Genomic DNA, 14,363 nt, shown 5'->3' with positions numbered 1-14,363 from the left:
TTGAGAAGAGATTATGACATTGTTCAAGGTATCAAATGCAAATTGCTAGAAGAGGAATGAAAGCAATAAGATTGATTCCACATGATAACTTGGTCTTACCAAGCTTCTCCCATTTTCCATTCATTAGGTTATTGAAGCTATCCAATAGTAACCAACAAACATTGCAACTCATGCAACTCTAGATAGTACAAGCATATAGTATAATGCCACATGACACTTCAGAGTCATTACTAAATATTTAAAGACTTATTTGTATCAAACATTAATGACTTTGGCTCAATAAGGGAAATGTGATGCCTTTTGGATAAAGGACTGACCAAAAAGAGAATTTCAATGCAAAAAATATTTGGATATACACACACAATATACATGTTGAATTTGCATTCCAGTTGATATACAAGTGTATTATGGAGACTACCCTAACCTAAAATTAGCCTACATGTGACATGGCCCTTGTCTATTATCACATGAAATCTTTAAAGCAAGTGACATAGGATTTTAGTGTACTACTCTCAAATATCCACCATTGCAAACATTTGGAATTACAATTCAATTTGCATACATTCCATACCAAAACTTAATTTCATAGACCACATTGATGTTCAGGTAGAAAAAACCCTTCATATGAATATGACATGCTACAGCTTTACATTGGGGCTTGGAAAAACTACTCCTATAGAAGTTTTTACAGCATATTGTCACCACCAAGTCCCAAAAACCACTATCATATATCACCAGACTAAATGGATGACACGTGTTCCAATCAGCAGTAAGCCCCTGCCAACCAGACTCTCTAAAAACTAGTAGAGCTAAAGCAAGCTGACCAACTATTAAATCCCTAGAAGTTGCCAAGGTCCTCAGCTACTCAATAGTAGGCAGAGGAGGCCCAAAAACAGGAATATCCATCTAGACACCTGCAAAAACAGCAACTCCTGAAAAAATAGCTGATCGTAACACAACGCCTGGCTTGATGAAGCCAAAAGGTAGTTGTATAACTGCAATGCTGAGATTCTAAAAGTACTTGAGCTGTGTAAGCCTTTGCTTTTATGCTACAACAATAACACGTTAGCCACTGCTGGCTCAAAAACCTCCAGAAGTGATGCTAAGTGGCATTTGATAAGGCTGCAGCATATCAGAGAGACTCATTTATTCTTTGTGTCGAGGATGCCATCCATTACCTGTACTAATCATCACACCTGAAAAATGGGAACTTTACATACTGACCACATGACACCTCCATAGACGAGACTCAAAGCAATCCAGACCTCTTTGGGTCAGACCATCACAATGCTTCAGGTTTAAATCAACAAGCCCCTGACAATGTTCTTCAATAAGAGAGAAAAGCTCATCTGTGATGGCCCCACAGCCAGACAAACTCAAAGAGCTTAATGTCTGACCTGTTTCAGAAAGGAGTGCCCTAACACCCTCATTAGTGATACTGCACTTAGACACATCAAGGTCTTCCAATGCAACACAATGTTTTGCAACAGCCTTGATACCCTTATCTGTAACAAGCCTGCATCCATCTAAAATAAAGCATCTCAATGACTCACCACAGGACTCGGAAATCACATCCACTGCTTGATCTGTGAGATTCACACATCCAGTGATATTAATGCTAGCTAGCTGTCGATTACCATTAGACAAAAATGCCATCAAGCCATCATCTGTGATATCTCTGAGACCCGTGAGATCTAGCACTGTAAGCTGCTGACATAAACGACCCATAGCAGCCAGAAAATTGTCACCTATGCCTTGAGAGTAAGCAAGGCATATAGACCTCAAAGATGCATTATTGTCGAGACATGAAGGAAATCCATACCAATTACCAATCCCATCACACTTCTTCACTTGCACTTCCCTTAGAGCTCCCTTCTTGCTAGTAAACACTGCAATTAAACCATTTCCAGAGATTTGATTGCACATTTCTAGCTGCAAAACTTCTAAATTTGCAATATTCCTCACAAAACTTGAGAGTCCCTGGTCGCTTATTCTGTCACATTTGACAAGAGACATGTGCTTTAGCCTCTGACAATTCTCTCCAACCGCAGCCAATGCACCATCCATAAACTTCTTACAGTTAGAAACATGTAAACGCCTCAAGCACTGCATGCCTGTAGCTTTGCTAAAAAGCAAAAAGCCTTCTTCTGTTACCAGATCAAGGCTGTCAAGTGTCAGAGAGATCAACGCCTTTGAGCACATGCCAATACATGCCAAGCTTCTGTCACTTACTCTAAGCCCTTCTAGCTTCATTCTTTTTATCTTCCTCAGTTTCTGCACAACTGCCACAAATCCATCATCACTAATCAATGGACAATTACGCACACTCAAAGTCAAAAGATTGGGACAACCCTCACTGAGTGCACATAATGACCTATTTCCAACCAGTCCACATTCATCCAAGCTCATAAACGACACTAAGGAGCAATATTTTGCAATAGACTGCAACCCAATGTCCCCAACCAAAGGACACCGGTAGAGATCGACCTTCTCCAGCAAGCGGCATCCTTTACCTATGGCAGCTAAACCTTGGTCACTGACACTGGGACAGTCCCATAATGACAAAGCTCGGAGGGCTGGACAACATAGCCCAATGGCAGAGAGTCCAACATTAGTAAAACCCTTCTTTGACCCATTTCTTATGGAAAGCTTACCAAGCCCCCCTCTAGCTCTTGTCCCAACAGCTATAGCAGCTAGCCTTGTATCTGTTGCTTTCTTTCCTTCTAAGCATCGGGAAAGATCTCCAATGGCCCACTGTGGCGGTCTTTCCACTCTTCTGTCATCATTTGCCCATTCTGTTCCAGCTTGTAACCGTGAGTCCACACTGTTGATTTCATCAACACATTCTCGTATATCACTATCAATGGAGGATGCATAGAAATCCTGCCTCTCCATGTGGCTTTGAAGCATAAGCCATCGCCTTGAAACAGCTGCACACACCGCTCTGTGACGCTCTCCTGGCAGAAATCGAAATATTTGGGAAAGAAGTTCATCCGGAAGTGAATCGATAAGACTGCTGCTTGCATCAAGATCCTGAATTCCCGGGACAGACGGAACCTTTCCATTAGGTTTAATGTTATCACTAGTGCCAGAAGCAGCATAATGATTATCATCAGGTGTCTGCTGAAGAAAATCATCATCGTCCCCGATCCACTCAGCCCGTTGCGGGGAGTCTTGTGCAAGCATCCACTGTTGAGTTTTGACATCCTCACTACACATCTTAGGTCGAGCCTGCAGGTTTCTGTCAGTAAGTGATGAGAAAGAGCAGCAATTAGACATCTTGAAATTCCAGAAAGAGAGGTTGATGTTAGGAATAGGAAGTAGACATCTTGAAAAGAAAATTTGAGAAGATACGGACATGAGCATGCCCAATTAATTTCTCGTCGCACGAAGAGGATAGAGAAGTAACACATTGACTCGATATGCACCCCATACATACCCCCAAAGACAAGTTATGGAGAGAAGAGTAAGCGCAGGGGTTGACAGGAATTACTTCTCATGGAATACTTCGGTTCAAGGGCAATGGAGGCAAGACGGGAAGCAGAAAAGCAGCACAGCCCGAGAGAACTGATAGTGGGTAGAGAGAGAGAGAGAGAGAGAGAGAGGACCTGTTAAACACGAAGGAAGACCATGCACCAGGATTCAGCAAGAGGATCCTTCGTTGCGTCTTCCTTTCCCTCTCTCGTCTGTTCCGGAAAAATACGGCCTGCTTTTGAGCTTGACCGATGACAAGCCATGGGCTAGGTGGATACTACTCACCTGCCGTGCTCCTGTGTCGCGATCTCTTGGAGAAAAGCCGGCCTCTCTCTCTCTCTCTCTCTCTCTCTCTCTCTGTGTCTGTGTGTCTCTGTCTCTGTGCGTCCTCTCCCCCACCCCCCAGGTTCTTCCCCCCTCTCCAGCCGTATGCATCGTTCCCCCCCTGTCGCCATCAAATCAATAAGACCCAGTTCATGCATGTGGATGCTTTGAACCAGGCTCCTCACGTACGGCCTTCCTTCGTCTTAATTCAAAGCTCAAACAGTGCGGATGCTGCTTTATGACCTAATTTAACATTGATTTGCTTTTGTGTCGGCCCATTTCTTGCACGTTTGCAACTTGTCTGGGTCTCTCTCTGTCGCTGACCCTCTCATCATACACACTTCCATATCCATAAAAGGCTAAGGCCCGGTAAGCACGCGATCGTCCGATCCCACATCTAGTGCTTCCATTAGCAGATCCATTTTGTCTAGGCTTCCAAGTTGACACACAAGTGTCTCGAGTCGTCAACTTGGCATAGATCGAGAGTCGATCTTGTGTTTGCAATTTGGTGTAGCTTCACCTTAGATTGAAAGACTACAGTTGTCACCTTGATTTAGATTGAGAGACGATCCTTTGTTTGCATTTTGGCCTCACCTGCAACTTACAATATTGGGAGTGCCCAGCTTCATGGACTCTGTAATTGCCACTTGGCCAACTTGCGAATTTGTCATCCACTTGTAGTGTAAATTAGGCTGGCTTGGGGAGCTGCAAGAGGCAAAGAGGCAATTGCTCACTCTAGCAAATAGGTCACCAAAGCAACTTGTGTGTGATGAATGTAAAATTACAAGGCATAGCGAACAATATCTAAGCAAAGAATATAGAATACACTTCAAAGTTCACATCAAAGAAGAATTGATATATATGCAAACAATGCGTTATAATGATGGCTTTTGTCCACCCATACACTTCCACAATGAAGCTTAGATGGCAATCCAGTCAGATTCTTGGTGAAAACCTTAAATTTTGTTGGATTAACTCTTACTAGGTGAATAAATGGGTTTTGAGAGGGACTTCTTTTTTATAGCCCACAAAGGTATTTGATCGAACAAACCAAATTATCATGTTATTAACCTTCACTAGTCAATTAGGGGATATTCCCTTTTAACATCAATATGGGGGCACCATCCTTAGACCACTAGTAGTGGGACCAATGCTAGAAGCAACCTAGGGGTCTATGATAATGCCCACACAGCTCAACTTGATACAATGTACCTCAAGTTGCTACCAACTTCATTGTTCTATCTAACCTATAGGCTAGACCTATATCGATAACTTTTTACCATCCTAGCCAATTTGTATGCTGCTCATGGTGTCACAACAAGTGACAACTAAACCAAGTACTTGAATATCCAAATTAGCCAATATCTTAGCCATAGCACCTCACATATTGCCATAAGAGCACTTTTTTACTCAAACACTATAGTTGAGAAAGCAATAGTAGGTTATTTCTTGCTACTCCAAGGAAGTGTGTTGCACTCCCAAAGTGCAAACATAAAGCCATTGGTAGACCTCCAAGTAAGTGCTATACCCAAGTGAAAACATAAAGTCATTGGTAAACCTCCTATTTAATATGTTACCATTCATGTACACATATACGTACCTAACTACTTGTATATCCTTACTTGCCGCAAGCACATGTGTGATAGCTTACTTTTTTTTTTCCAGGTTTCTTGTTTGAGCAAAGCTACAAGAACATGTTTGGTCACTATGTTAGATTGAGATGAAATTTAGTGAGCACAAAGAGGGTGCTAAGGTCTATAGATTGGCTCAGAAGTGCTTTTCCATTGGTATTTTCCCCATTTGAGGCTACTTCGATCTATATTTTGCACTTGTAAGATTTCACGTGCCATTTTTGTAGGTTCTACAAAATTACATGTTTCAACCATTTCTATAAATGTTGTAGGCTTTGGACATTATTGGCTATTGTAGACTATGGAACTGTAATTTGCATATGTATATGTATATAGGTGAAGGATTTCTATGGTATGCAAAGTTTATTTGTATCTACATAACTCAAATTTAAAGGTTTTATGTATCATTGCACATGAATGGGTGAGAACAACTAAATGGACATAAAGAAGTTGGAGAAAATCAACTACTAACCATAGAAGTTCAAGGTTAGGTGTCTTTGATGTTCCTCAAGCATTAACATATAAAAAAACAAAAGGCATGGAACTATGCATTGGGTTCAATTGGTACATTTAACAAAGAATGATGATTTGGTTTTTACAATGTTGGTTGAATGATAAGAATCAAAAGAATTTTTCCACTTTTGTTTATTTTCATGAAATATTTCTAGATTTTGAAGATCTAACCTTCGTCACGATCACTAAGGAAATGAGAATGCCAAGAAGATGAGTCTTTGTCCAAATCGTTGGAATCATCTAGAGCAAGTTTCTATGAAGCAATCATTGCCAAAAGATACACCCTAGGAACAAGGTCAGGAACAACTTGAAATATGATGGGAAACCAAATCCAAATTGGAGATGGACCACGAGGATGAGATATGAGTGACGAAAATGAAAGATAATTCAAATGTTGATGTTACATCCATGAATCAACCCGATTCCACAAAGACAGATCAAAAGTATTGTAGAAGACTAGTTTTGATACCAAAGCCTTAATAAAGCACATCGCTTCCCGCACTTCCATCTATAGCTCAGTTTGTGTATTAGTGCAAATAAGGGCTATCAAACAACTATATGATGCAAGCACTAAAAAAGTTTATTGTGCTACTCCTCTAAAGTATTAATATGCAAGAGATACTAAGTGGTGATGGTCTCTACTTTAGTTAGTCAATGCTCCTATTGTACCTACTACTTCAATCATTGCTAGATCTCTAGCTCATCATCGTTAGTGGACTTCTCCTAAGCATCATGATCTTCCTTTGCTTGGTCTTCTTCTTTCCTTTTCTAGAATCCTCGTCAAGATGATATTTGGACCCCTTTGAGACTAGGACCAAATCACAAGAAGTAGAGGATGAAAGGGCCAGGGAAGTAGTCCACATTTTAGTGTCAAGAGTATCATGCACTCACTTGGGGATATGCTTCAACAGATACTTCATCTCCACATCAAAGCTAGCATGGTATGAATGGCACCCCTCCATCGCGGACTATCTAAAACGGAATCCGCCACGCCATAAAAATAAAGCTCACTAATTTGGACTTGGTAATGTAGGAGTAAGACTACTCTCGTAGGACTCCAAAGAAATTGTTGGACTCATAAAAAAAAGAGCTTGTCATTTGTGATCGGGCATCAAGATCTAGGTCCTCATTCTTAGCAAGGAGAGGAGGCAATTGAGCATATAGATTTTGTATAGCAACACAAAGTCATCAAACAAAGTCTACACACTCATCTATACCCTCCTGTAACATCAATTGCCTCCAATAGCTTTAGGTATATAAAAATAGAATTACCTTCAACTTCCAAGCCTTCCACCTAAGCCTACATCATGCTTGCCTCAACCTATGCATAATGCTACTAATCCTGAATCTGATCTGCAAAATCTAGTTTTTCAATCTAGCAAGCCAGGAGACATTGTTGGCATGCTAAGGAGATCAATTTACTACTATATGCTCCCACATATTAGTGTTTTCCTTTTGAGTAGCTACCAACTACTACTGCTAGCTCCTATTGGATGGCCACCTATCACCTGAGGTCTTCCACAAGATATGCTAGGAAACAATGGTCATATTCCATGCTAAACTCCTCTAGAAATGTGACTTAGGGACTAGGAGGAGTCAGTCAAGTGAGAGTAATTGGTAGCCATGGTTCTGCCTGAAGCGGTATCTACTTGAACCTTGGATTTTGGCATGAAGAACCCCTAGGCTACTTAGTATCTTGACTCGTACTCTCCAAGAGATCTAGATGTGTCTTCAAATCTATTTTATCCATAAAATCGAACCTGTGGGAGAGCTAGTGGTCCAAGGGAATCCAAATTGAGGGGCTAGAGGTTGAACAGAGTAGAATCATGAGTAGAAAGTTGATCTTCAACTTCAACCATAGCACTTCCATAGGAATCAAGATTGCCCCCATTACAAAAGGAACTACCCTATTGCAATCAAAGTTGCACTTGCGGTTCTAGCATCACCTAAAGGCACACTTTCTATCATCAAAGTTATTGCTACACCTTTTTGTGCCAACTGCTTTGTTACAATGGCATTTGCACCCTAACCACCATAAGAAGTGGCATGCTCCTCAAGAGCTATATGCTCCAAGGAACATGGCATCTCCTCAATGCCTAGGAGAGGGAAGAGGAAAGTGAGATGTTGGCCAAGCTTTATGCAAACTTTAGTCTATCTAGGATGGTACCCACATAATCTCAAAATGTAGTTGAGTAAGAAGAATGGCCATTCAATTGGGGTGAGACTATCCTTTAAGAAAAAGAGAAAGGTCACCTTAGTAGAAATGTTAAAGGAGCTGGAAAAATATAGAGGGCCTCCATCAAGAATTGTAGAATATCATGCTTGGTCTTGTGGGATTCTTGCATAGTGTCGAGGCAAAACTTCCCACCCAAGGTTAGTCCAAAACTTTAGTGCATTTGGGATGTTAACCCTCGGAATGACACAGGGTGCAAAGGTGCAAAATGACACAAGGCACAAAGAGAATTATGAGAGAGAATGAAAAGATAACTTGTTGGAAAAAGAAGACCAAGAAGTGTGGGAAAAATATTAAAATCAAGAACAAGACACACAATAAATAAAGCACATTTTTGCCCTTGTAAAAGAGCACCAAGCTCCCTCTAATGCAAAGTTGTAAATGAAAAGGCACATGTAAAGGATCCATAAGAATAGGAAATAACGTGGAAAAGAGGGTCAAGCCCAAATGGCTAGTCATGGAAAAGGGTTTGGTGCCCAAGGGGAGAAGGGCACGTATAAAAGTCAAAAAGTGAATGGATAAGCTCATTCTTGGTGTTTGTGCAAACTAGCTCTCTCCTTGTTCTTGCTCTTGCTTTCTTCTTGTGCATGAGAGGGAGTATGAGAGAGGGAGAGTGTGAGTTTGTGAGAGTGAGGGACTGTGGAGAAGCTCTTCTTCTCCTCTTGCTTCTCTTCTCTTTTCTTGTGTGCACAACTATGGAGGTTGGATCTTGGAGCTTGGAGATGGAGCTTGGTGGAGCCATTGAAGGATTCAAGGAAGAGGACTACAATTATCAGATTCAATGGTAAGCTCACTACATCATTGTGCGAGAGCATACATGGCTATGTGAGAGGTAGCCATTGCCACTCACTTGAAACACTTGACTTGATAAGTGGTTTGTAGGGTCTCGACGGTTGTGATAGCACAACATTTTGGTTCCATTGTCGAGACCAATAGATTCAAGTTGAGTGCTTGGGAACTCCAAATTGTGACATAGTAGGAGTTTGTCTCTGAAATAGTGCTTGGTTTAGGTAGGAAGCGAGGGAATTGGAGGATGCTTGATCTCCTCTACTTGATAGTTTAGGTGTTGGAAGATTTAGGAGCATTAGTTAGATCAGTGGTATGTTGTTTTTCATTGGTAGGATGCATTACGGTTTGGGGAATAAGGAAAAAAGAAGGAAAAGGTAAGCCTTTGTAACAACTAGGAAACAAGGGAGTAGAGATAGGAAAGAAAAGAGATTTTGAATATCTAGGAAGGGAAACAGATAGTAAGGGAAGAAAGAAAAACAGAATTAAAAGGAAAGAAAAGGGGGAGAAGAGCTCATTTGAGTAGAGAGAGAGAGAGAGCAGCATGTCAAAGGAGCACTAGAAATTCGTGTGTTCTCACCCTCAGTGGTTCCAAGTAAGCTTAGAACCCTCCTTGCTGACTGATGAATGAGGATAGGATCGTAGTTAGGCATATGTGTGATTAAGTGAATCATTACTATTAATTTTTGTCATTGGGTGTGTCTTTTTCACTGCTCAGATGTCATCCTTAAGCTTTGGATGATCAAATCCTAAGCGGACCTCGGACAGTCAAGTCACTTTGGTCCACTCAAACATCCCCCCACTCGGACTCAAACGACCAAGTCACTTTGGTCCACTTGAACATCCCCCCACTTGGACTCGGATTGTCCCACTTAGACTCGGACGATTGAGTCACTTTGGTCCACTCAGACATTCACCACTTGGATGGCCTCACACGGTTGAATTGCCCACTCGAACAATTTTTTTTGGACTCGGATGGGCACCCCTATCCGAGTTAGACTTGACCATTCAGACAAGCCAAACTCACTAATCAAATGGCCGAATCTGGGACTCAGATGGTCAAGGACCTGCAACTTGGATGTCTGAGTTGGGAGATTACCTAACCCAAAATACTTTCTTAGGGGCTATCTAGACCCCCCCAAAGATATCAAAGGCTGTGAGTTGAATTGAATATTGAGTGACCCTAGTTGGATCCCAAATTTGCAAGTATGAACATAGAGTTGACCAACACTGGACTTTTTCCCTAACAGGCCTAAGAATTGACCAAATCAATCCATCACTTGCAATGTGCTACCTCATAGAGACATTATTTGACTGCCTAGTGGATGTGTGAATGATTTCATTGAAGGTTGCACATTGCATTGTATGCACAAAGGTGCATGAGAAAAGTGGAAATCCTGTTTGTGCACACCCCACCCTACATCACACCATTCGAGTAAGTGAGTAGGCATAAATTGGTGAAGTAATTTCATTAACAAGGAACACACTAAAGGGGAAGTAAATGGACATCCTGGGCACATTTCATCTCGTTTCCCTAAAAAGGAGCAAGCAAATAGGGATAAGGCTGACCTGAGATGTCAAGAGTGTGGAGTTACGCATGTGTATGCTGATTGTCCTAGAAGAAAACCCTCCACTAGTACAAAAATTGTGCCATCAGTATTTCTTGGACTCTTTAGTGTTGAAACACCTGATGATGAAGCCACACCAATCCCACTCAACGTCATGACCCAAGTCCAAATGAAGCAAGCGGGTATCTCATACCTAGACCTAGCAACTTAGATGCAACATCTGAGGAAAAAAGAGGCGGAGAAGGAGAAGAAAGAGGGTAGACACCAAGATAACACTCGAAACGATAGTGCCACCACATGGACCAAAGGGAAACAGGTTACGAATGTAGAGGTAGAAACCTCCTCTCCTAAGATGGCAAAGGGAGGTGCCAAGGTTGGAGAATACCCTGACCCAAAACACCAATTAGAAGTTGTGGACAAAGTCAAAGAGTGGGTGAGAGAAGCTCAAGCGCACCTATAGGATGCAGATCTTGTCATGGAGGATGAGATTAATGAGCTTTGTAGTGTGAGTCCACCAGTCTCTCCTATGCACCTAAGATTAAGAGGCACATCAATACCCCATGTAGCACCACACAAGCAGAACCCAAATGCCACAAATAGACAAACCATCCACCAAGAGCTTTGGTAGAAAAAGGCCTTGAATTAGGGAAAAAGGAAAAGTTTGGCAAACTAACATTAAATCATGTAACCTTGCCATTAGGAGAATTGCTTAGGTAAAACCCCATGCTATGGCAAGTGTTGAAGCAATGGATGGAAAGACTTGATAGACACAAAGCAACCGGCTTGCCGGACCTTGATGTAGAGACACATATACCAAGCTTAACCTTGAACCCATTATCTAGATCCCTACAAGTGAATGCCTTTTGGGAGGGTATGGAAATGCACGTAGTCTTACCTATTGTTGCGTTAGGTGATGCTGCACGGAAAGAAATTGTGGATACATGAGTAGGAGTTAGTGTGCTTAGCCATGCTGTTCTTCAAGCTTAGGGAAACTCACCAGTGGAAACTGTACAGTTCAATGCTACACTAGCAAATGGAATGAAAGTCAGACCATTCGGGGTGCTAAAAGAGTGGCCTCTAAAGATAGAAAGAGTTCAATTCTCAGTTAACTTCATAGTCATGAAGGGGATGGACTATGATATTCTATTAGGCAAGCCATGGATGAGAAATGCCCAAGTGATAGAGGATTGGGGTAATGGCATGATATTCTTGGGCAATAGGACAAAAGTTCTTCGAGTAGTGATGGACACTTGGAAAAACTCACCAGTTGACCTTGATGATATCTTTGCAATGCTAAAGGGTGATTCACAAGGAAAGCGCAAACATGGACTCTTAACTAAGCATATTCCTTGCCTTGAGGATGAGTGTGATTGGATGCATGTATGGAAACCAGTGACTTGCCATTCTCAAACGATGAGGATGACTATTAACAAGCTGTAGAAGCAGCTAGCAAACCCAACAGAGACATAGGTTTTGAGTTACTAAAGAATGATGCCACATCATTAGTACCTCTCTACATGATGGCTAGGAGTTACACTAGCCGACCATCATCTATCACCTACCATGTACCGACTAATAAACTAGAACTCCATGGAATTCTTGAATACCTAATGAGAGAGATAGCCGGTAACCCAATTGCAAACTTTGAGCCTCTTAAGGATCTCATGGAGAATTTGGAGTGGCAATGGACTAAAGGTGCATGACCTAAATCTATTATACAATTGGGCCCTCATTGCAAATGAGAAACATCCTTCAAATTGGATCCATGGGAATGATGAACAGCTTCTTGAGTATGAGAATTCGAATGATGAGTATGAAGACTATAGCTCTAGTGGTGAGGAAAGTGAGAAAGAAGCCAAAACCGTAGAATACGATACAGAGAGATGAGTGATTGTGCAGATACAAGCAGACTCTAAACCTCGAGAGGCCAGTACCTTTAGAGTGGAAAAATGAGTCTTTAAGGTGAATTGTAATTGTGCATGGTTGGAGCACCTAGATGTAGTGGACCATGAGCAGACTGGAGTAATGTAATCATGTGCTACACCACTACTTAGAATGGAATCAATCTCGAAGCTATGACCACTAGGGGAAACTCCATCTTCCAGTGAAGGCTGTGAGTTCAACTTTGAGTTAGAAGTCAGATTTAAAGTGATTGAGAAATCCCATGACCACCTAAGACTAAATGGACCAAAGCTGACCTCTTGGTCCATTTGAGGTGCAAGAGGCTCAAAGGAAAAAGAAGAAAACAATCCAAGTCCTTTGAAACTGAACGACAAAAGAAACCACATGATCTACCCAAACGCTTCACTACATATAAGAAGGGTGACCACATAGTGGTGATGGTAGGTGTTGAATGACCAAGATAGGTTAGTGAACCCATAGAAGGACTTACTAAAGTTAAAGAAGCCAACTTGGAAAGGGAAGGGGGCAAGCCTTGACCCATGTATATAGCCAATGACTTAACTAAGAAAGAGGAGCACAATCTCATTAATCTCTTGCGAGAGTATGTAGATGTATTCACTTGGTCCTTAGAAGAGTTGAAAAGAATTGACCTAAGTATTATTACTCACAATATTCCTATGACCCTCAATGCAACACCAATCAAACGAAGACTATATGCAATGAATCCAAAGCATTCTCATATTGTGAAGGAGGAAATAGATAAGTTGTTTAATGCTAGATTCATTTATGAGATTGAGCACATTGACTAGGTATCATCCACAATAATCATCTTAAAGAAGAATGGGAATATTCAAGTGTGTGTGAATGACAAAAAGATCAATGCAACAACAAAGAGAGACAATGATCCATTACCGTACACCAAGCACATGCTTGAGAGAGTGGCAAAGAAAAGGAAGTCTATAATTTCCTTAATGGCTTTTTCGGCTATAATCAAGTGCGAGTGCACCCAGATGATAGGAATAAAAAAACATTTGCAACAAAATGGGGTGTGTTTGCCTACATAGTCATGCCATTTGGACTAACTAATGCAGCTTCTACCTTTTAGTATCTTATGTGTGCTATTTTCAAGGACATGCTTAGAAAGTGGCTGGAAGTATTCGTTAATGATCTGTGTGTTCATTCCAATTGGGAGGAGCACCTAGGAAAACTCCACATAGTCTTTGAATGGTGTATGCAATATAGACTCTCATTGAACCCCTTAAAATGCTAGTTCTGGGTAAAGCATGGATGTATCCTAGGGCACATGATCTCAAAAAACACCATTGCTACTGACTTTTCCAACGTTAGAGTGGTTGTCGATTTACCACCACCAACCAACTACAAGGGAGTTCAGTGCTTCCTCGGCCACATGGGGTACTATCGATAGTCTATGTTGAATTATGCACTCATTGCACAACCTCGTTATAAGTTGTTGATTGTGTTTGAGTAGATTGAGGAGTGCCAATACACTTATGAAGAATTGAAAAAGGCTTTGACAACTGTACCTATTCTACGAGCCCCAGATCGGTCCATTACCTTCCATGTGCACATTGATGCATTGAAGTTCACCATGTGAGTATTTTTGTGCCAACCTAGAGAGCATAAATTGGATTACCTAGTGAGCTTTGCAAGTAGACAACTCACCGACATGGAAATGAACTACTCCACAATAGAAAGGGAAGGGCTAGCTATGGTGTTTGCTATTAAGAAATTTTGACATTACCTTATAGCTACACCCTTTACTTTCTTTGTTGATCATCAAGCATTGCTTTATCTTGTGAACAAACCTTGTGCAATAGGATGCATTGCAACTTTTGCTATTAGAAATTGGCTTCTCTGTGGTTGTATGCAAGGGAAAAAAACATTCCATGGCTGGACCATATGTCTCACATA

The 14,363-nt window shown here is 41.3% G+C and overlaps 1 protein-coding gene across 7 annotated transcripts; it reads right to left on the bottom strand.

The window, feature by feature from the left end:
* Nucleotides 1-595: 595 nt before the first annotated feature.
* Nucleotides 596-3,866, bottom strand: LOC148026499 (EIN3-binding F-box protein 2-like). 7 transcript variants are annotated; one of them, XM_087690938.1, is made up of 2 exons: nt 3,609-3,866; nt 596-3,241 (listed from the first exon to the last, which is right to left on the bottom strand). In XM_087690938.1, the coding sequence occupies exon 2, from the start codon at nt 3,217-3,219 to the stop codon at nt 1,213-1,215; it is 2,007 nt and encodes a 668-aa protein (XP_087547064.1). In that variant the 5' UTR covers nt 3,220-3,241; nt 3,609-3,866; the 3' UTR covers nt 596-1,212. The 7 variants fall into 7 exon arrangements, with proteins under 7 accessions (XP_087547064.1, XP_087547065.1, XP_087547062.1 ...); XM_087690939.1 differs by having other exon boundaries at nt 596-3,231; XM_087690936.1 differs by lacking the exon at nt 3,609-3,866 and adding an exon at nt 3,359-3,595 and having other exon boundaries at nt 596-3,231.
* Between the last annotated feature and the right edge of the window lie 10,497 nt (nt 3,867-14,363).

This window comes from Lygodium microphyllum, chromosome 13 (assembly GCF_053477565.2).
Source record: "Lygodium microphyllum isolate KBCC chromosome 13, Lygodium_microphyllum_v1.1.10, whole genome shotgun sequence".
Taxonomy (NCBI): domain Eukaryota; kingdom Viridiplantae; phylum Streptophyta; class Polypodiopsida; order Schizaeales; family Lygodiaceae; genus Lygodium; species Lygodium microphyllum.
This window is presented reverse-complemented; position numbering and strand designations above follow the sequence as displayed.

Excerpts from the sequence above, each read along its gene's own strand:
- LOC148026499 (XM_087690936.1), bottom strand. The coding sequence starts at position 3,433 with ATGGGGTGCATATCGAGTCAATGTGTTACTTCTCTATCCTCTTCGTGC. Across the intron at positions 3,232-3,358 it reads AATTAATTGGGCATGCTCAT|GCTCGACCTAAGATGTGTAG; the intron begins GTCCGTATCTTC and ends AGAAACCTGCAG.